The 21747-nt window shown below is 63.2% G+C and overlaps 1 protein-coding gene across 3 annotated transcripts in view; it reads right to left on the bottom strand.

Moving 5' to 3' along the window:
- Window positions 1–21747, bottom strand: part of MAD1L1 (mitotic arrest deficient 1 like 1) — a 317349-nt gene that overhangs the window by 284988 nt on the left and 10614 nt on the right. For all 3 annotated transcript variants that reach the window (XM_049638985.1, XM_049638986.1, XM_049638987.1), the window contains 4 exons: window positions 20894–20975; window positions 20268–20398; window positions 20003–20117; window positions 18047–18108 (listed from right to left, as the gene is read on the bottom strand). In XM_049638985.1, coding sequence (XP_049494942.1) covers window positions 18047–18108; window positions 20003–20117; window positions 20268–20398; window positions 20894–20975 — 390 coding nt within the window. The remainder of the gene's footprint in view (window positions 1–18046; window positions 18109–20002; window positions 20118–20267; window positions 20399–20893; window positions 20976–21747) is intronic.

Below are 21747 nucleotides of genomic sequence, written 5' to 3'. Positions count from 1 at the left end.
GGACGGCCCCTCCTTGACGGTCACAGATCCCCTCCAGGCTGGACGGCTCTCCGTGATGGTCACAGACAGAGGCTCCCATCTTGCTGGCACTGCTACTCTCCCCCCTCTGGCTCACAAACCCGGCAGGGCCAGGTGCACCACCAAATGATGCTTGCAGAGAGGCGCACGTGACAAGACACCGAGCGCTGCCCGCACGCGCGTGAGCAGGGAAGCCGAGCCTTCTCGGTGCAGCCTTGAGAGGAACACCACCGCAGGTCAGTCTGCCCGGATTCATGACCCGCGGGGACTTAAGGGGAGAAATGCTGTTGTTGAAGCTGCTAAGTCCCAAAGTAATCTGGACCAGGGCAATCGGGGACCAGTGCACGTATGTCCTCTCTCATCTCCAGAACCCGTCCCACAGGCGGGGACCTCAGCTCAGCCAAGCCTTCATCACGGGCAGGAGCACTCCCCCATCAGGCCCACATGTCAGGCTCCCACCGCCTCTCTCTCCAGGACGGCCCAGAGTGGTTTCCAAGAGTTGGTCAAGCTCCAAACGGCCCAGCAAATGGGACCCTCACTGGTGCTTACTAGGCTGCGCCACAGCCCCTACAGACACCCCTCCACCCCATCCCTCAGCAAGACGCAGCACAAAGCCCCAGGGCTCTGCTCCTCCTGGAGCCATTCATAAAATGCACACGAGGCGAGTTCTCCCAGGGGCACCTGGGGGGCCTCAGGTCATGATCTCATGGTTCAGGAGACCCAGCCTCGCGTGAGCCTCACGGCTGACAGTGTGGAGCCTGCTCGGGATTCCCTCTCTTCCTCTCTCTCTGCCCCTCGCCTGCTCTCTCTCTCTCTCTCTCTCTCTCTCTCTCTCAAGATAAATAAACTTTAAACAAACCAACAAAAGAGTCCTCCCCACAGAAAACAAAGCAAAAATAGAAAAACCCGGGGGGTAGGGGGTGGGGGAAGCCTGGAGCCCAGCAGTTAGGTCCAGCTGAGAGCCCCCCTCAACTCTGAAATCTCAAGGAAGCATCTGGACACCTTGGTGGTGCCCTGTTACCTCAGACACAGGTAAAAGTGACAGGCACACCCAGGAGGAAAGGGCACAGGTCAGGGTCTGGGGACAGGACACACACAAGGCCCAGCGATGACCGTGGCTACAAGGTGGCTTTATAGGAGGGGGGCACGTGGGGTGGCTGGACGCAGGCCGTATCCAGGCCACCCACCCGAGCTGCACACTGGTAATGTCCCAAATCCAGCTAACCGAGCCCAGGCACCGCTTCCCAAATCGGGAAATGTCACACGAAGACTATTCCTAGCTTCTCGTGAAGATACGGAGTGTCTTCCAGCACCAGCCACACACCGTTACAGGGCAAGCTCCAGGGGGGTCCAATCCCCCCGTTCCCTCCCCCCCACCCCCCGTGCCTGCCCCCAGCTTGGCCCTCTGTGCAGCTCAGGAAAGGGAACTCCAAAGGAAGTCCCAGCCTGCGGGGACAGTCAGCAACAACGTCCCCGGCACATGGAGGCCCTGGATCAGGAGGGCCGGGAACTCAGGCCCTCGACCGACCGCCAGGAGGAGGTCGCGGCAGGCGTACGAATCCGGGGACACACAGCAAACGACCCTTTCTGAAACAGTGGTGTTTCTCAGAGAGGAAGGAGGTGGCCCTCTGAAAGCCTCTTGTGTTTTTTCCCCCGCGGTTATGAAATGTGTTCACTCTGTTTACGTCCTTTTTAACAGCACACACGTAATGTAGAATGAGGACGGAGTAACTCGTCAATCATAAATCCGTACTCGGGCCGAGAGGGGAGGCCACCGGAGGCCATGGTCCCCTCCCCGCCCGCCTCAATGGTAAGAGCGGCGGGTGTGTCCAGAAGGCCGCCCCCCCCCGCCCCCCCGCCCACACACACACACACCGGCGACAGCACAGGACAGCGTGAGGAGGTGAGGCCAACTCCCTGGGAACAGGTCTTCCACGGAAGAGAATTTACAACAAATTCTGACAACAAGCAGAGGACAGAGGACCTCTTCTCCCTCACCTGCCTCGCTCCTACGCGAGCGCCGTGCCCCAAGGAGATGACAGAAAGGATGTCATTAAGAAATTATTGCAACTTTCTTTTCAATGGTGCTGAAAAGTATATGCAAATCCACCGTAATTACGTTTAAAAATTCCATTTCATGGGATAATCAGACTTCAAAAAACTCAATTTTAGTTTTAATCAGATTTTAACAAGGATATTAAGTCCATTTCGTTTAGAAAAGGGGGAAAAAATGTGAACTTAACACAAAATGTATTCAAGCTTAGCCCCGGGAGATAATTAAATAAAATTAATTTGGCAAGGGCTGTCAGTAAATGAAGGCACAGCAAACGGAGGCTCACACTTCTGACAGAAACAAGCAGCTTCCTGCCACAGAGACGGAGGAAGGGGCGGCGGCCGTCCTGGAGCACGAGGAAGGGGACCGAAGCAGCCCTCAGAGGCAGAAGGCCAGGGCAGCCTGGGGGGGACAGCTGCAGGGAGGGAGATTCCCGGAAACCAGGCTGGCGGGAGCAAGGGGTGGCCTCGGGGTGTCCGTCTGGGCTCTTCCACCGGCCCCGCAGTCCGGCCATCAGTGGGGGAGCCGCGGGGCCCAGCCAACTCTGGCCACCCTGAGAAGCCACCTTCCCCGCAGGAACGGGCGGGGCCTCCTGCTCTGGCCCTCCCACCCCGGCCCACTTGGGGTGGGGGGGGGGGGAGGCCCTGTAATATGACCCCGCTTTGCTCAGTGGCGATGCAGGGCCCACACGTACCCTACCATATCCTCTGCCCGCCAGAGTCACCCGGCAAGCATCTGTGGCATGGAGCAGATCTGACCACGGTCCCCGTCCCGGAAACGCTTAGCCCCGGGGAGAAGGCACAAGCGCTGCCCGTCCGTGGGGAATGACCTTCCCTCCCGACGGCTCCAGGCGCCCCGACAAGGCCTCCCGGCGTGACGCCCACACCACCCGAGTGGTGCCGAACCGCGACTGAGGCGCCCCGATCGGGCACCAGGCTCACCCCCGCTAATGACCTGTAAGCCAGCTCACATCCCACGACCAGATTCGCCCAGAGCGGAGAAGAGGAAGGAAGGAAACCAGTGCCATCCTCTGCGAGTAGAAGTTGTGGGCAAAGGAGAGAGCCAAGTTCCGGGCCGGCAGGCCAGCCCCACACCCCGAGACGGGTCAGCACACCACGGCCTTCAGGGAGAGGGCCACGCCCGCTCACTTACATCTTGTCCCGGGCAGCTGTCCCACAGGACGACCCACAGTCCTGCTTGGGGCCGGGGGTCCTCGAGTGTCATCACGACAAGTCCCAGGTCCCAGGCCACGTTGCCCCCACGCTGGTCATCGCGATCCGTGCTGCAGAGGTGAGGACCGGCATGCCGCTCGGGCCCTATGGGCCCCAGAGCCCCAAATATTTACTCCCCGGCCCTTACAGGAAACACTTGTAGCCTCTGCCCCAAACCCAGCACTCCCAGGCACCCGTTGTTCAGTCACGAAAAGTCAAAAAGAAAACTAGCCGAGCAAAGGGACAAAACAAGAGAAAGCACATTTTCCACCAGGAGAAGGTTGTCTCGGTGGCGGACGGGCACGAAGGGCACAGAGTGGGGGCACCGAGTCCCAGGGATGGCGGGGACAGACAGCAGCCCGCCCGTGCTGAGCAGGGTCTGCACAGGCCTGTCGAGTCACTAAGCTGCACACCAAGTGCCACGTCATGTCAACGGAGCTCCAGTTAAAGGGGAGTGGCTCCAAAGGTCCAGGCCGAGCGGTGTGACCCCTTCTGGGACAGCTGAGCTCTAGGAAACAGTGAGAATGCCCCAACCAACCACTAGGCCGGGAAGAGCTCCTGGCGGCTCTTCTCAACCCTGACCTTCCCAGAGAGCCCGTGAAGAACCGCCCAGGTTCAACGGCGCCTTCTCGAAGCCCAGCGTGCTGCAACGCACCTGCTCTCAGGGGTGAGCCTGTGGCCACGCGTGTAACTGCAACCCTCACGAAAGGCAGCGCGCTCCCGACGCCTGAGCGCAGCAAACCGCAGCGACGCAGGAAGAGCGGAAGCCAGAGAACAAACGGGGAACAGAAGCGTGTGTGTCTAAGTGTCCTCCACGCAGACTCACACGCCACTCCCACCAGTGCACGAGCTGACACGCGGCAGCCCCCTGAAGCCTCACGCCAGGAGGGAGGAGGGAGCCTGCCCCGCCCCTAGCTGTGGGAGGACTGTTTGGCTCCACGGAACGGAGAGCAGTTTGCGCGTAATAAAAATTAATTGCTAATCTCCTCACTCAGCCGCCTCCGAGAACAGGAGAGTGTCGTGTCGCTGCCCCTAAAGTTCAATCTTCCTCTCCCAAGTAATTACTGTCTTCCCCTACCTCGCAGAGCCTCCCCCATCTGAAAAGCAAATCCCAGCAGTGCCAGAAGGTGCTCGGCCCTGAGCAAAGGCAGGGAGGCCAGCCCTCCAGCAGGCTGGCAGGGCTTCCTTGCCAAAGTTCGGCTGGGAGCCATCAGGCCTCAAAGAGCTGCTATCAGCCGACAGGCTGCACGCCCGCCTATGTGCTGACGCTCCGCGGGCGAGCCGGTGGGCAGGGCCCCAACAGAAGCCTCAGATGCCAGCAGCAGGCTGCTCGGCTCACAAAGGCGCAGGACCCAGCTGCACGGCACCACGCGGCCAGCCAGATGGACGGAGGTGACGGAGGGCAGCGCCCACCATGCACCGCGACCAGCCAAGCAATCCAACGCAGGCGGCACGGACGCGCCGCACGACCTTGGCCTGTGAGCCCCCAGAAGGTCCGGGGCCTCCTCTGCCGAGCAGGCGACAGCCGGGCCGCCTCGCCCACAGCCGGGAGGGACGGCAACGACACTCCACGCACACGCTGGCCTGGCAGGCTCTCGGGGTGGCCTCTCCAGGGCGGCCCCAGCTCCGACAGAGCCGTCCTCGGGGCCAAGTAAGGTCCTCTTCAGAGCAGGGCCCGTCTTGAAACAAACACACTCTGGAACCTCGTCGGCCACCAATCTCCAGACCACAAATAACACGTGGCCCTCTGCCCACTAACACTATTCAAATCCGGCAAAGACGGAACCGATGGTCGACTCCAGCTCCGCGAGACACTCCAGCAAAATCCGGCCGCACACGCTCACCTTTCTGAGCGTCAAGAGACTCCCCGGCTATCCTCACTGCTCAGAACGCTCGGTCCTCCCACCGTGAGGGCAGAGGCTGGGTCGTGGCTCTATCCCCAGAGCCGGCCTGCTGTCCGCCAAGCGGCAGGCCTCAAACCTGCAAAGGATGACTACGGGATCGACGTTCCCCAAAATCTCAGTTCTATCACCAGGTGACAAGGCCGGCAGGAAACAGGCAGGCGTCACTCGCCTGTAGAGGAAACAGAGGCCACGATGGAGGGGACCTGGCCTGGGACACGAGACACCTTCGGGGTACCTGCCGCCACCTTGACTCTCGAGATGTGCCCACTACCCACCCCCGCTGCCGACCCCCGCTCACAGGCAGCCCGTCCCACCACCCCCGAGGGGGCACCCTGCCCCCGGCACGAGGCTTCCGCACCTGTTCTGAGCCACCCAGCCACACGGATGCCTACCAGGCAGGGTCTAGTTGAAGACAAGGCCGTGTCTCAGAACTCAGGGAAGAGGCCGCAGAAAGGCCATGGAAAGGAAGTGCTTCCTGCCACACAGTGGATATTCGCCACCCCACCCTCCCACCCCCTGCAGGCCAAGGTCCGCTCTCCACAGCAAGACCCAAACACCTCCAAGAACCGATCCCCGCCATCCCGTCGGCCTCCACCACACGCCCACACGCTGGCCGAACCACTTGGAACTGTGGTACGCCAGGTCGCTCTGGGTGGGTGGGTTCGTGCGAGCCCCTTCCCCACCAGGAACAAGGTCCCAGCCTCTCAGCTCAAGATCAAGGGCCACCTCTCCCAGGAGCCGTGCCTGACGGACCCGGCACCGGCCTGAGATACTGTAAACGCTCGCGCCACGCCCACACGGGTGCAACAACGGCAACGGTGACTCTGGCAGAGGCAGCACGAAGCAAGGGGCAGAGACAGGCCTTGGTGTCAGAGGAGAGACCCAGCCTCTGACACACAGAGCCGGCAGGGCTCTGCCCGTCCCTCCTCCCGTCTCTCACGGGATGGCTCGGGTCTCCGGTTAAAGCCCGTACATCAATCCCCGTCTCGCCAGCTGCCACGTGAAACGGTAAACGTTTAGGAAGGACTGGCTCCCTGAGCCCTTCGGAGCCGGCAGCGAACACTTATCCCTACTGTCACCCACCCCTGATTAAACCAGGCCACTATCCGAGCCACTCAGACACCCTGCTTAGCACAGCTCCCAGATCACGGAGGACAAAACCTGAAGAGCCGTGAACGTGTTTTCTGTATGTCGCTCGGTTGGGTCAGGGCCCCAGAGCCTCACAGAAAAGGCAAGTCTTCAAAGCCGCCCTCCTCAGGGCCCTACAGGTCAGCAGCGAGCTTCCCGCTCAGGACACGGTCCCCTTGGTCAGAGGCCCTCCACTCACTCGTGGCGGGAGGGGAGAGGCAAAGAGAGGACCCTCACCAGACAATCCTGCAACTCCCTAGGAGACACGTGTGCCCCAGAAGGGCCCTGCCTCCCCTCCTGCGGCGGAGCTTGCCAGGCTGCCCCGGGGCTCCCAGACACGCACACAAACGCACACACGCCTGTCCCTGGGACACCCCCTCGCTTGAGAGCCACGGGAGCTGCGTGCCAAGAGCCGAGGTCGGCGCTCTCAACATTACCGGAGGACACTGGCAGGTGCCAGATGTCTGCCAGAACCAAGAACTGCACCAGGGTCCCATCACCTCCTCTCCCGCGTGTGCGAGCCACAGGCTTCACCAATGTCACTGCCACAGCCCCACAGCGGTGTGGGGACCCACTCGCTCTCTGTGACCCATCCTGACCTCCCCGGTGCCACCAACCTTCTAAGACACAGGTAGGCGGCCAAACAGGTGAGGTTCCCATGCAGACCAGGGAAGACTGGCGTCCCATCTCCCAGGACATCTGGGGCCCAGCGCGGTCCCAAGGTGTCCTCGGGCCAAGGGCGTGCTCCCCCCACCAGGGGACGGGGACTGACAAGCGCTGCCAGCTACCACATGCCAATCGCTCTGCCAGCCGATGGCTAGACGCCATCCCTGACGTGTAGACGAGGAAGCTCAGACTCGGGCAAGCCCGCAAGTGGCCCCCTCTGCGCAGCCTTCCTGCCAGGGAGAGGCCCTGGACCCCAGGCCTCTGCTGTTCCCCCTCCGCGTTGCTCCCTAGGCCGGCCTGGCCACCTCTGCTAGTGGTCATGCGAAGATGACCCAGAGGGAGCCCTCAAATCCAGACCTGCGCACCCGTGACAACTCCCTCTGGCTATTTCTGTGACCCTTCAAACGCACATGTGCTACATAGAGTCCACAGCTCTCCCTTCCTAAGAGCCAAAACCTATCCCCGTGTCTGCCCCATCTGCCTGCACCCTCCCAGGCCCCCAACTGGGCCAGGTCACCTCCTGTCTCGTGTGCTGAGGACGTCTCTCAGCCTCTGCTCTGTCCCTGTGGCACCCCTGCTCCAAACTGGAGCCAGTCACTGTCACAGCCGGCTGCCCGCCCCATCCCTCGGCCTGCTCAGCAGCCTGTGGCCTCTGTCCTGGGCTGCACACTCACCCTCCCCTTCACACTTCATCCCCGACCTGCCCTGCCACCGCCTACCCCACCCCTCCCCTAGTACAAAGGCTCCCCGAGTACAGAAAGTGCTGTCCTAGGCCCGGCTATCCCTTCCGCCGTCTGGGTGGTGCTTTCAAGAACGTGTACCTCCCACGAGGCGGGGAGCATGCACTGGGGCGGCCGTGCCCAGTGCACAAACTCGCCCACCATACATTCTACCCACGGGCTCTCCACGACAAGTGGGACAGGAAGGACACTGGGGATCCTTGGCAGGGACAGCCTGTGGCCTCCGTGCCCCACCGCCAATTAACACAGACTGACCGATCCAGAAAGATAACTTGCAACCAAAGCTTCTACGGTCCTTCCCCAGGCAAGACATCGATAAGGGACGTGGAATCACTGGCCAATAAAAACAGACTTCCTGAGTACAGGCCTCATTAAGTCGGTTAATGAAAGTCATTAAAGCAAGCCGGCTGGAACAGGTTCCTTTCCTCAGGGGTGAAGGGACTCAGATTAAGGGTGGAGACAGGCCACTGGTCGGTGACCTGGCGGTGTGCCGCTCCCAGCCCTACAGCCCCACAGCTGTGAGACACAGCTTCCTGGAGCCCGCAGCCCTTCCGGCCATCACTGAAACCAAGGCCGGCCTCGGGGAACCCCAAACTCTGCAGAGGGGACAGTCTCCCGCCCCGTCCCCTAACTATACCACATGCAGGAGGAAGCATCGCGTGCCTTTCAGAAACTGGGCTCTCTGGGCGCGACACAGAGCGAGAGAGCTTGGACCAGCGCCTCCAACACGGTGAGCGGGGGCTCAACGAGGCGCGTGCCGGCAGACACGTCAGTTGCACGTGCATCGAGCGCTTGCGCAAAGACGTACCAAAGCCAGCAGTGCCAGCGGCCGGCAGGAAGGGAGGCCTGTGGCCGGCAGAGCAAGAGGAGAACTGTCCCCATCGCCCCGACACATCTTCTCAACGCCGAGCCACGTGAACGCAGCACGTGTTCAGACGAGGGTCTCCAGCCCCCTGTGATCTGAAATGACCCCGGTCGCTCCACAACGGCTTCCCACAGGCCACAGAAAACACCCAGTGAACTTCCCGAAGCCCTGAGGCCTCAGCGTCTGTGCCCGGAGATGCCCGGGGTCCCCACCACGTCACCGCCCGTCACCACGAATGCGTGCCCTCAAGTAAAGACCCCACTTGCGGCCGCACAGGAACCTCACTCAAGATGAGCACCTGCGGAAGCGAAACGAGAGCAACAGCAGACACGGGAACAATTAACGCCGCGCCTCCTCGCCAAGGACAAACCCGCCGTGGCCTCCACGGAACTAAGACTTGGAGGAGACGTGAGGGCGGGAGGAACCGCCGAGCAGGGCCCCCGCTCCAGGCCAAGGGTCTCCGCTCCCGCCCGTCCAGGGTGCACTCGCGGCCGGCAGCCCGAGTGAGAAAGACCCAGGCCTCCTGGTCCCAGCTGTGCCACACGAAGACCAGGCACGGCAGTACCAGCCCCTGGGGGGTGGCCGCCGCCACCCCCTGGCGCCTACCCAGCTGGTCCTCGCCTCTCCCTGCACCTGCACGCCTTCTTCCTATGTGCCCTGCCTCCTCCTCGTCCTCAGGACGGCCACCCGCTGTAGGGCACGTTTCCCAGGAGACAAGAGCTCACCTGTGGCCACGGCCAGAGCCTGCGGTACACAGCAGGTCTGAGGAGCGTCCACCCAGCTGGCCCAGACGCCATCCCCACCGCCACCGGGGCCTGAAGCCCGCGTGGCGCACCAGAGCCGCGGCGGGGGGGGGCGCGCGGTGCGGTGCAGAGCCGTCAACACGTGCCCCAGCATTCTGTCCCTGAGACGCCGACGACGACAGGGAGGTCCGGGCTTCGTACCCGGGAACAGTGGGAACGACACAGAAGCAACAGTGCAGCAAAGCCACGTCACACGGCCCATCGCGGCCGCCCCGCAGTCCCGTGCCGATTGGCAGCCACCATCTAACGGATAATCCCGCTTGGCTTCTAAGAACACAAATCTGCGCTCGTGCCGTGACCCTGCTTCACGGACACGTGGGCTCCCAGTCGGTGCTCACAAAGGCCAGCCACCCTCCAAGCCGCGACCCCCAGCTCGTGTCCACACAACCAGAGCCCATGTTTCCAGGCAGCTCCCAGCCCCCTCTCCCTCTGCCTGGGGGTGGGGGACCTGGGCAGGGACGAGGGAGGACCCCCCAGGAGGACTTCAATAAGGCCTCTCCAAGTTTGCAGCAACCGAACAGGGAGGTGCCTCCTCCCTCTCCAACCTAATCCCCGGGTAACCCAGCACAGCCTGTTTTGTCTAAATCCTTTCGCTACCTGGCTTTAGACTTTTTACAATCGATTTAACACGATGTACAGAGGCAGAAGGGCCGTGTCCATAAAGCTGGAGTGAAGCTCTCCAAAGCGCTTCGAGGGCCACACCGCAAGTGCCGAACCACCAGGCACGTCCACCTGGGACAGGGCACCTGCCCCACCGTCTGCGCGGCCAGGGTGACCACACACAGGGCGGAGCCCCTCCAGGAAAGCGCTGCCCTGCTTGTATTGCCCACGGTGCGGTAGGCACGGCCTGCTGTGCGCACGGGGGCAGAGGGGACAGGACTGTGCCCCAGACTGCGGTCCCCGTCACAGCCCCCTGGGCAGCCCAGCCCCGTCCGGGACTGCCGCAGCGGGGCCCAGTGTGGGGAGCCGGCCCGTCGGGGATGCTGCTCTGTCCAGCCTCGCCACGCACGCCCGCTTCTGCCCGCTTCTGGCGAGCGGAGGCCAGACTCACATCTGAAACCTCAATGGGGAGCAAGGGACGGGCCGGGGCTGCTCCCCCGGACCCAGGATGGGCTGTAGCAGCTGAAGAAAGTCGGTTGTCAGGAAGCTCTCTGCCGCACCTGTCGTCTGATTCCCACCGGATCACAACAGTGTGAACAACACGGGAGCCTTGTCGCCGCAGCCAAGCCAGCCGACAGGGGCCCCGTCCCAAGTCACAGCTAAGCACACACACGGATGCACAAAAGGAGAGCAGTCCTACCACGACTCACTCGGCAAACGTCTACCACATGCGCTGGCTGCCAGGCTCGGAGCCTCTGAACACAAGCCCCGATCTTCCTTCACGAGACCGAAGACTGAGGATGCCCAGCAGAGGGACAAACACGTGGCTGAGAGTCAATCATGACAACGCCTGCTTCTGTCGCTGGCCTCCACGGGGACCTGCAGAGCCGGGATGGGCTCACAAGTCTCCGGGCCCTGCCGGCACAGCTCTGGGGCCGCCGGGGCCCAGCCCGCCCCAGGAGCGCAGGCCGACAGAGAGCCCAGGGTGGGTGAAGGCGCCCCTCCGGGGCCGGGGCTCCCAGAGAACAGCTTCCGGTAGACAAAGGAGCCGGTGAAGGAACAATGCCACGTCCACGGCTGAGGCCACAAGAAAGAGCCACACTTGCAAGCGCCCAGAAGGTGAGACTCTTGCCCAACCTCCTCCTCGTCTGGAGCCGCAAAAGAAACCAAACCGAGACCAAGAGAAACAGTGAAAGAAGCTTGACGGCACGCCCCCCCCCCCCCCCCGGGGCCGGCAGCGCCTCGCGTCCCGAGTGACCCCAGACCCAGGGCATTAGAAATGGCGACCAGAGGACGGGCGGCCACAAAGGTGTCAGGGGCGGCCAATAAGAAGGAATCGTGCTCCGCCTCACTGTCATCCTGACTGGCCTCACACATCACACATCGGGGGCGACCGGTCACCTGGCCAGCCAACAAAGGCCGCTGAGAGGGAAGCATGCAGGTCGGTGCCGGGTTCCCGTGTCCATTGCGGGTGACAGGCCAGCAGTTTCAGGGGCACGGCCGCCAGGCCTGAGAGCCAGCGAGACCCGCCAGCCTCTCGGCCTCCCTAGCGCCAACATCCTCCGAGACCCGTCACTCCGTCGAACCTGTGGGCTTCCTGACAGGCGCTACGCCCTCCCAGCCGGACTGAAACCAGGCCAGATCCGGGGACAAAAGGACGGGGGAAGGAGCCAAATCGCAGAGGCTCACACGCCACCAGCAAGTCATTTCCTCTACAAAATTAGGGGCTTGACTACAGAGGGACTCAATGTGCATTCCAGGCCCGCTGATAAGGCTTCCTACAGTGGGAACCGCCAAACTTTTCAAAAGCCGCCCGCTGGAGAGTCCTGCCTCCTCGCGGCACCGTGGCCCCACACCGCGTCTCTGCCGAGACCTCGGAGAGCGTGCCGCCCAAACTAAGCGGTGCCACTCGTACGCCGGACGGCGTTTCTGGAGGGCAGTCCGGCACCATCTGCCGATCTCAAGCACGTCCGTCTTTGAGGCAAAACGCCTGCTTGAGAATCTGTCCGGCCACTCAGGCGCCGCTCACACCGCGAACCGAAGTGTCCGCCAACGGGCCTGAGGCAACACAGAGCTCGTCCACTTCGCGGAGCGCCGTGCGGCTCTTCGGTTCAGCAGTGCCGCGTGCCGGTGCGGAAGTACCGCTGGAAATCCACCGGGAACGTGCAGGACGCGGACCGAGCGCCGTGTGACGGAGGGCACCACAGGGCTCGCGTGCTCGTACGACTTCCAGAAAGCCACACAAGAACAGAGGCAGCGGACGGGGCCTGGACACACCGGGGGTGAGCACGGGGACCCCAGGCCCCCTCCTCTGAGAAGAGCACCCCAGGCACGAGAGCACTGCATGATGGGGACCGGGCGGCGGTGACAGAGAGCCAGCCTGGCTGAGGGCGATGCGAGGTGGGAGGGCAGCAGTCAGGGGAGGGCGGGAGGAAGGAAGGCGACTTTCACTTTCTGTCCTCCCCCCCACCCCCCCCCCCCGCCCCCCCCCCCCCCCCCCCCACCGCCGGTGGTGAATTTAAGTAGTCATGCCCACGGCACCTGCCCCGAGGCCCCAAGACGCAGGCCGGCAGACAGAGCCCGGGTCAGTCCCGCTGCCCACGGGCCCGACCGGCTCAGGGGATGGGCTCCACTCAAAATGGAAGCTTCAGCACCCCCACCACAGCCTCCCATCGCCCACAGATCAGCTCCACAGAGGCGGGACGCACGTACGAGCACGCACACGCGAGCGGCCGCCACAGTAGCCGAGGACAGGCGACTTCCGGCACGTTGCCAGGGCCCCTCACGCCCCCATCGCATCCCAACCCGAGACGTGCGTGGCCTCCTAGCACCCGGCGTCAGCAGGTCTCCCCCACGTCCGAGCACCGTACTCGGGCTCATCGCTCGTGGCTGCGGAGCACCCCCTGAGGACGCGTCGACCCACTCCCCGCGGCCGGGCAAACCCGCCGTCCACACGCGCAGGCTGGTGGGAACAGGCCGCTGTGAAGACTCCGGGACTCGTCTTTGTGAGGCCGCGTTTCCACCTCTCTTGGGTGAGAACCAGGACGGAAGAGCCAGGTCACGTCGTAAACCTGCAGGAAGCCACCAAATGGTTTCCCAAGTGCCACCTGGCCCAGGGTTTGCCTCTTGCCTTCACTGCGTCTTTCTGAGAGCAAAGGTGTTTCTCGTCTTGGGGAACTCTAAGTGACCAATTTTTTTTCATCTTTGGTTCACGCTTTTGTGTCCTAAGCTTCCAGAGCCTTGGTGTTTCCCCAGGTTAGGTCCACGCCCCACTGGTTCAATGCTGGAACAGTAAGGGACCAGAATCTACATCTGTCCATACAGACATCCCCCTGCATCAGCACCGTCTGCGGAAGACTGACTCTTTCCCACTGATTTATCTTGTCACCTTCGATGGAGACCAACAGATTCCATACTCTTGGGTTATTCCGGAACTTTCTAGTCTTTTCCGTCGACGTATAAGTCTATCCTTATACCATTAACCCACTGCCTTGATCAATACAGTTTATGGTGCATCTGGAAATTAACCATCATAAGCCCACGGTTTCTTTTCAAAAACAAGGCTGGCTATTCTAGATCCTTTTCGTCTCCATAGAAACTCCAGAATCAGTTTGCTGGTTTCTACCAAAAGGCCTGCTGGGACTTTGGTTGGGAATGCACTGGAGGTGAGTATGAATTTTAGCACACTGACGTGTCCCCACCACGGACTCCTCCAACCTGCGAGCACGGGATCGCTCTCCAATTGCTGATATCACTGCTAGATGACTTCCTGTTATTCTAGAAAGAACTTCTACTTTACAGCGTGCAGATTTCCGTTGCATTCAGCCTCACATTTCCAACGCGACTCTTCGGGGCTGCGTGCCTCCAACTGTTCGCTGCTGGCACGCAGAAACTCAGTCCGCTTGTGTGCGTTGTCCTCGTAACTGTGAACCTGCCAGACCTACTACTTCCGGCTCTTTACAGATGCCCAGAGACGTCCTACACGGACGATCGTGCTGCCCCCCACCAGAGACAGCTTTACGCCCTCCCGCCCGGCCGCGGGCCTTTCCTCCTCTCTCCCACTGTGCGCTGGCCGCACCGCCACTGCCGCCGCAGAGGAGCGGGGAGAGGGCGGGCTAGACGCAGGGACAGCAGGTGCCGCATCTTGGGGAGGGGGGGACCCTTCCACTCCTACACTGCTCAAAGGTTGCGATTGTGCGTGGGTGCTGAGTTCCCACCAACGCCTCCGCACCTACCGAGACGATCACGTTTCCTCTCTAACCTATTTAAATAGCAAACGACCCCGGTTGTGTGAAGGGAAAGGCCCGTCTACTGCTGCAGGTACCCCCTTTGCTCCATTTTCCCACCGGCCTCTCCGTCAGTCTTTCCCCAGTGCCCCCGGAAGGTCACATCCAGGCTGACACAGACACAGAGTGTCTCCTGGTGTCCGCCTTCAGCACCTTCAAACCTTTCCGCCGGGCCGCGCTCCCCGGACAAGGCTCAGCACGTCACAGCTCTCCGCACGCCGGCGCGATCTGTGTACTGCTGCCGAACCCCTCAGTCGGCTTTCGCTGCCCCGGGATGGGGACCTGCAGGCACCACCCTCCCCCCCGCCCCCCGAGTACGCAGGCCCCACCCAACACGGTGCAGTATTCCTTCCCAGCAGGACTCTCCGAGTCCGGCGGCCCACCTGCCTCCAGCCCGCAGGACCCACGTGCTGGAGACAGGCGTCCAGCAACATCCGGGTGGACGAGGCTGTCTGGCAGACAAGGAAACTGGCACGGGGCTTCCCTACAGGGTCACACTGCCGGACCGCCCCAGCCAGCTCACGTAACCAGCTCCCTGACACCTCTGGGCTCCTCAGGATGTGAGAAATCCCGAACCGGGAGAAAGGTGGCAACGGTCAGGCCGTGTCAACTCCAGGGGGTTGGTCTGTTCCAGGCGTTAGACCCGACCTATTCCCAACCTTGGCAAGGCCGCAGGGCCCTCCAAGAACGTGCGAAGAGCCACAGCCTTGCGCCCAGAGGAAAGCCCAAGCAAGGAATATCTGTGCTAAGACACCAGAATCTCATAGGCATCAAGCATTTGAGGATCAGAGGCTGGGCAAGAACAGGGCAGGGGTGGGACAGTCAACGGCAGCCAGCCGGCCACCTACGGGCTACTCCTCCAGGCCGTGGCCGTAGCACGTGAGGTCCACGGGGAGCAGCAGAGGGCCTGGAAGAACGACAGGCAGAGGTCTGGAGCCAGAAAGCCAAAGGGCCCGAGGCGCTCAAGGCGCAGGGAGCAGGATCACGGGGCCGGGGGCGCCACCTAGTGGCGGCAGCTCTCAAAGCCCAGGAGACCCTGGACAGGATCCGGGGCCTGGGGGTCACGACACACACACACACCAAGCGACACACGCCAAGCGAGTCCCTTCAGTCCCAAAGTGGCGGCAAAGCCCTGGCCTAAAGGCCAGGAGAATCAAGCCTGCCAGGTCCTAAGGTCCTAAGGCCCTCCCGGCCCCTCCAGCTCCTGCTTCCGGGGCACCTGCTGGACTGGAACTCACTGCCGTCTCTCGGAGCCGGCTGGTCTTGCTCTGGGGGCGCAAGCCCCCGGCCTAGCGTGAAAACAGGTTTTCACAGGGAGAAGGTCTGACTTCCATGGTGAGAAACCACTATTCTAGAAAAATCTTTCCACTCGCAGATGTGTAAAATGAGGCACAAGACAGCCCCACAACCCTGAGGGTCAGGCGGGGGCCAAACAGAGATTCAGGCACCGCTCACCGAGGTCTGACAGTGAGCCGCAGACACGACGGCTACGCTGTCGGAGGCCACCCACCCTACACCCACCGGGGCCGACCCACCCCGGCCACCCACAGTGGTCTCAGCGCTCCCAACCGGGTCCACCCCTCCCTCCTTGCAGGGATCCCAACTTCTCCCTGTGCCCTATTTCCCTCCGCCCGTCTCCCTCCCCACATTCAACTCTGCCGGACGTAGGCTCCCCCAGGTCTCCCTCCCCGCTCACAAGCTCACAAACCTCCAACTGCCCAAGACCTGACAAAAGAGGATGGCCCAACTCCTCCTCACGGCATTCAAGGTCAAGTGCGGTCTTGGACAGACTGACTCCCTGCATTTGGACCAACACACAAGCCTGCGACCCACCAACTGTTACAGGACACACGGACTCACCTCAGAGGGACACAAGTGACTGGAGGTGAAGCCCACCCAGGCGCCCTGCTGCGGACAGGAAGGGTGAACAGGAGACACTGAGGTTCCCCAGGGACCCCCGCGTTGGCCAGGCACAGAATGACCGGGCACACGACAGAAAACCTGCCCCTCCAGGGGACCCTCACCAGGGGTGCCGGGACGCAAGGGCCACAAGGATGCCTCACCGCCTCCCCAGAAGCCTCCGGCTGCTCAGAAGGGAGGCCAGCACCGCTCCGCAGTACGTGACTTGTAAGCCTCCACACACACGGCCAGGCGTGCGCTGCATTCCCGGCGACGGGAACACTGGCCCAGGGCCAGGCACAGATTGGCGAGGGGCCCACGAGCCAGGGGAGGGCAGAGACGCCAGGGACAGACTCACACCCTCCTCTCCCTCCCGCCCGCCCCAAGCAGCCCCCACCTCTGAGAGCCCTCGACCACCCCCCTCCTCTGCCTCTCCAGGGCCCGGCCGCCGAGTGAACACATGACACACACACACAGGCGCGTGACCAGGCAGAAGCAGCACCCCAGCTGGCGGTCAGCCCGCAGACCTCTGCAGGCCCCCCCACATCCCCCCCTGCGTGCCAGCCACACTCAGGGAGGCCCTCCGATTTGGAAGCGAGACCAAAGGGCCAGAGGAGGAACCACACTTTCCGCCCCGGCCAGAGGCGACCGCCAGCTGTGCACCAGCCCCAGGATTGACTGATGTCGAGGGCTTTGTGGCACATGCTGGGCGTTCAGACACTCCGCCAGCTGGTCTGATCGGGCACGAGTGGGCCTCTGATCTCCCACAAGAGAAAGAAGTCACAGAGGTTTCTCTTCTGACGAGCCTCCCTAGGTGCAGGAGGGAAGCGTTCTGGTGAGTTACTAAGCCCAGAGAGTAGGTGAGGCACCACCGGGTCAGCCCTCCACGAGTCTGGCGGCGGGTGCAGCTCAGGAAGGAACAGCAGCCTCGTCTGTCCTCTGGGACTCAGCGGGGCAAAGAGACGACGAGGAGGCATTTACAAGGGACAGACACCGAAGTCAGTAACGCTGATGGAAACCACGGCAGGTTCCAGAACCAGCCCTCGGACAGTGTAATTACGGGACAGCTCTTTAAAGAAGGCTCTCAATCTTGGCCCGGTTTCCAAGAGCGGCAGGAAAGACAACAGGGAGCTACAGTCTTAAAGTCGCACAAGCTGACGAAACAAGAGGCTCCTGAAACACCCCAGCTCCAGACGAACAGGGACGATTGGTCTCCCACCAGCCCTCGCCCAGAACAGAACAACCAGACGAGGACAGAGCTGTTGGGAGGAGTCTATCCACAGGGGGGCCCAAAGTCCCGGGGACCGAGGGACAGGCGGCGATGCTGGAGAACAAGGGGCAGTAGCCCCCAGGACGGGCGGCAGGGAGCAGTGGAAAGGTGCCCCCCCAGGCCGTCCGGGCCATCAGAGGACAAGGCGCCAGCTCACCGCCCAGCTGCCCCCACCGCTGCCCCTCTGCATCCTGCCGCTCCCCTGCTGGCACGCCGCGGGGTCCTGACGGGACAACGATGCTCCCTTCTCACCCCTGACAACTCAGTCCATCTCCCCGTCTTCCATCTGCCTAAGGGGAATGGCTCGCCCCCAAAAGCAATCGCTCCCTCAGTATAGGCAAAGGTCCTTTAACAGAAGCCACCGCTGCAGTGCGGTCAAACGCCTGCCACCACGCCACCACCGACCTTAAAGGAGAACGTTAAGACTTGGGCAGGGACAGTCCCCTAGTTGCATTTCCCTCCTGTCAGCAAAGTGCCGCGTCAAACCCAACAGGCGGTTGCACAAGCCGCCAGGCAGCCTCCAGCAGGGCTTCTGCCAGGGGCTCCAGCCGCCGGGGGCCCAGGGGAGGCAGGACCTCACCGCCGGGGGCGCCCTCCGCCTACCTGATGTTCAAGCCCGTGGTCTGTTCCAGACGCTCCCAGCTCTGCAGCTTTGCCAGCAGCTTCTGCAAAGACAAGGAGGCGAACGCTGAGGGTGCCACGACCCCAGCATCTTCCCCCACCCCTGCCAAGGCCTCCGCGGCGAGCGACCCGCCGCCCTTCTTCACACAACCCCACGTCGGTCCCCAGACCACCCAGCCTCATGCGGAGCTGTCGGCGACAAGGAGGAGGTTAAGTCTCCCTGACCCCTCAGAAGAGCCTGCCCTCATCTCAGCCGAACGCCTCGGGGCATGGAGTCCGCTCCGGAGCAGACGGCTCCCGCCCAACTACGAGTGCGCCTCTTTGCGGCCGGCCCCGCAGACTCAGGAAGAAGCAGGCCGAGCGGCCCCGAGGCAGACCGGGCGCTGAAGCCACAAGACCCCTCGCCCCTCCCCCGGTCCAGGGGTTCCACGGGACGCCGGGCCCCAGGGCAGATGCATTCAGCCCTAGCGCCCAAGTGTCCACAGTGGACGTGGCCCCACAGGGAGAACGGGAGAAGGTGGCGACGTCCCCCACCTGGCGCCACGCGCAGGGCTGCCTGACCCTGCGTTCCTCACGCTGCTTCACGCGGACCTGCATTCCAGGTCAGTCTCCCTCCCCTTCTGGAACGGAACCACCTGAGGGCAAGAAGCGCGTGCCTTCGTCCGGCCTCCCGTGCCCGTCGCCCGGGCCAAGCACGGTCCTGGCATCACCGCACTCCCTCGGTCCCTCGAGTGGCCCCTACCACGTGAGGGCATGGGCCGGGTAACAGAGCTGGGCACAGAGCCGATGCTTAGCGACCACCTACCGACGCCAGGCACTGGGGAAGTACTCGCCGTGAATTCACGGAGCCCCCACAACCCTGCAAGGCACACTCTGATGCTCCTCGATACACAGGTGCACGGAGAAGTTAAGCAACTTGCCCGGGGCCACAGAGCCAGCGAGCATCCATGGCAGGATGTCCCACGAGGCAGTGTGACTCGAGAGACAAAGCCTTAACCGGTGTCACAACTGTCCAGAGGAAACACTCCGTCTGGGGCTGCGTCTGCGGGCCAAGCTCACACGTCAGCCAGCACCTGCGAGGAGCTCGACTCCCACCCCGTGAGGCCACAGGCCTCCGCTGTGACCAACTGCGGGACAGCTGCCAGCACGCTGCCACCACCCAGGAAACGACGCAGGGCTGCACGGCTCATAGGTGAGGCGGCAGGGAACGACCTGGGGGGGGCCGTGCAGAAGGACAGCGAGACCGGGGGACAGAGACCAGGAGGCTGAGCGCTAGTGTAACGTGTGCGCACCGGATGAGACAGGCTCCCGCGCCCCCCGGAGCGCCCACGGGAGAAGCGCCCACGGGAGAAGCGCCCACGGGATGCTTTCGGCACCGCGCCCTCGCACCAGCTCTACGAGCACGTCCCACAAACGCCAGCATGCGTCCCAACAGCAGACACAGGAGAGGAAACGGAGCCGGGCGTCCGTGCCATCTGCGGGTGGGAGCCGGTCTGTGTCAGGCGCCCCGCACCACGTCCCCTATCTGTACCAGTTTTCCAATTTCTTCCGGGGGGCTGAGAACAGAGCACGCGCTCTCACAGCTCCTCCTGGAGGCTCTCAGGAAGAACCCACTCCTGGCCCTCTCTCCGGCTTCTGGAAGCGCTCACCCTCCTCCACCTCGACGCCCCCACGGCAGGGGGCCGGGTCCTCCCCACAGGACACCCGCCTCGGCCCCCCGGCCTGCACAACGATCCGCGACCAGGGGCCCGCTGGCTCCCGGTGGAGTCTCCCCACCGCGGGCCAGCTCGCCGGCACCCACACGTGCGGCCAGGCGGCTCCGGGGCCGCTGCTCCGCCCACGGCACCGGCCCGGCAGCTTCCACATCTCAGGCGGGCAAGCGCAAGGCGGGCCCGAAACACCCGGGGTCCCCCACCTGCAGCACGCCCCCGGCCTCACCTCCTTCTCCAGCTCCAGGACCGCCAGGCTTTCCTGCATCTTCTCCTGGCGCCCCAGCCGCCGCCGCAGGCCCTCCAGCTCCTCCCTGAGCAGCCCGTTGGTCTCTCGCATCTCCCTGGGGGGCCGGACACCGCATCCCTCAAAGCGCCGCCACGCACAGGCAAGAGAAGGAGCCGGGACAAGGAGTGCAGCGCCCCCCCCCCCCCCCGCCCCTCTGCCCCGCCGCCCGCACCGCTGCTGCCGCCCGCCGCCCACCCCGCCTCACCGCAGGCAGGCGCTCTCCTCCCGCAGCTGCTTCAGCTCCCGCTCCATCTTGGGCAGCCGCACCAACTCCGACTTCATGTTCTTCACGACCGCAGCATCCTGCTCCTGCAGGGACAGCTTCTGCTCCAAATCCTGAGTGAGGCCGGGGACAGAGAGGACAGAGTCGACCTCCACGGCCCCGGCTCGCCCTCGAGGTGTGCCTCTGTGCCACGTCCTCGGCACTCACTTCCAGGGGAGTCGTGCCCGCTCGGGGGCAGGACCCTAGCGCAGGTCTGCCCCAGGGCATGCGGCAACGGTGTCCCGAAGAGACGCCTCGGAGAAACACACACACCGTCCCCCCACGCTAGACCCACTCCTGCCACACGAGCACCCAAGTGACAGGCGAGTCTCTTCCACGGGACAAAGCCTCTCCTCTAAGATCTCCAGTTCCAAGGGGGGGGGACCTCTCGCTCGTGCGGCATCCCCAGCACCAAGCGCGGGCGCGCCACGCACAGACAGGCAGCGGTGTCAGCGGTACCAGGGCGCGGGCAGCTCACCGTCCCCAGGCGCCCTAAGCACACCCCCACCGAGGAGGCAGGAGGGGAAGAGCCCCCAGACACGGCCCGTGTCTGAGACGGAGTCACTCACCCTGATCCTCTGCTCTTGGTCAGCCCTCGCTTCCTGGCGGGCCTGGAGCTCCTGGACCTTCTCGTTAGCCTCCTGACATTTCCTGTCCGGAGAAAGGCACATGACGTGCAGAAACAGGGGTGTGTGAAACCAGCGGCTGTCCTCACCCCGGAGGCTCTCCAGGGTGGACCCTCACAAACATACTCCACCCCCTCCCCCCTCCCAGGGCACTGTGGCCCGTACCCTCGGGTCAGGGTGGGTGGCGAAGTCCACACCACGTGCAGGGCCCTGCCCAGCCTGCCACCGGCCCTGGTACAGCCACAGCCGAGGACCCACCAGGGACTGGCCCCCCCACACCCCCCCAACGCTGCCCAGGAGCGTCCAGAGCCCTCCTAGGACAGCATCTGCGAAGGCAAAGGCCTAGCTCCCAGGGAGAGAACTCAGCCTTCTCGCCTCGCAGACTTCTGTCCTGCTCAGAGAGCTGCCTCCACTTGGAAGTCCTCTCCCGTCCACCCCACCCACCACCCCGGGGCGCCCTACATGGCCTTTAAAGGGAAGCTCTCTGCGAGGGGAGAAACTACCACTCTCCGCTATTGTTCTCAGAATACATAAAACACTTAGTGGCCAGCTTCAGTGGCCCCTGTGTCTGCCCCCAACAGCCTGTGGACGGGGAGGACAGACCAGAAGGGCCCCCAGAGGTTCTTGGGGCTTGGCACAGGCAGCACGCCTGGTTGCTGGGTGCTCAGACCACAGAGGGCACAAAAGGAGCCCGGGTCCTCCTGTTCTTCCACACAGTTAACAACCAGACCCGAAACTCAGCCCAGGCCCCAGCAGGCCTGCCCGCACCACGCCCAGCGAAGGCGCAGAGCCCCCCC

The sequence above is a fragment of the Panthera uncia genome, chromosome E3, assembly GCF_023721935.1.
Source record: "Panthera uncia isolate 11264 chromosome E3, Puncia_PCG_1.0, whole genome shotgun sequence".
NCBI lineage: Eukaryota > Metazoa > Chordata > Mammalia > Carnivora > Felidae > Panthera > Panthera uncia.
This window is presented reverse-complemented; position numbering and strand designations above follow the sequence as displayed.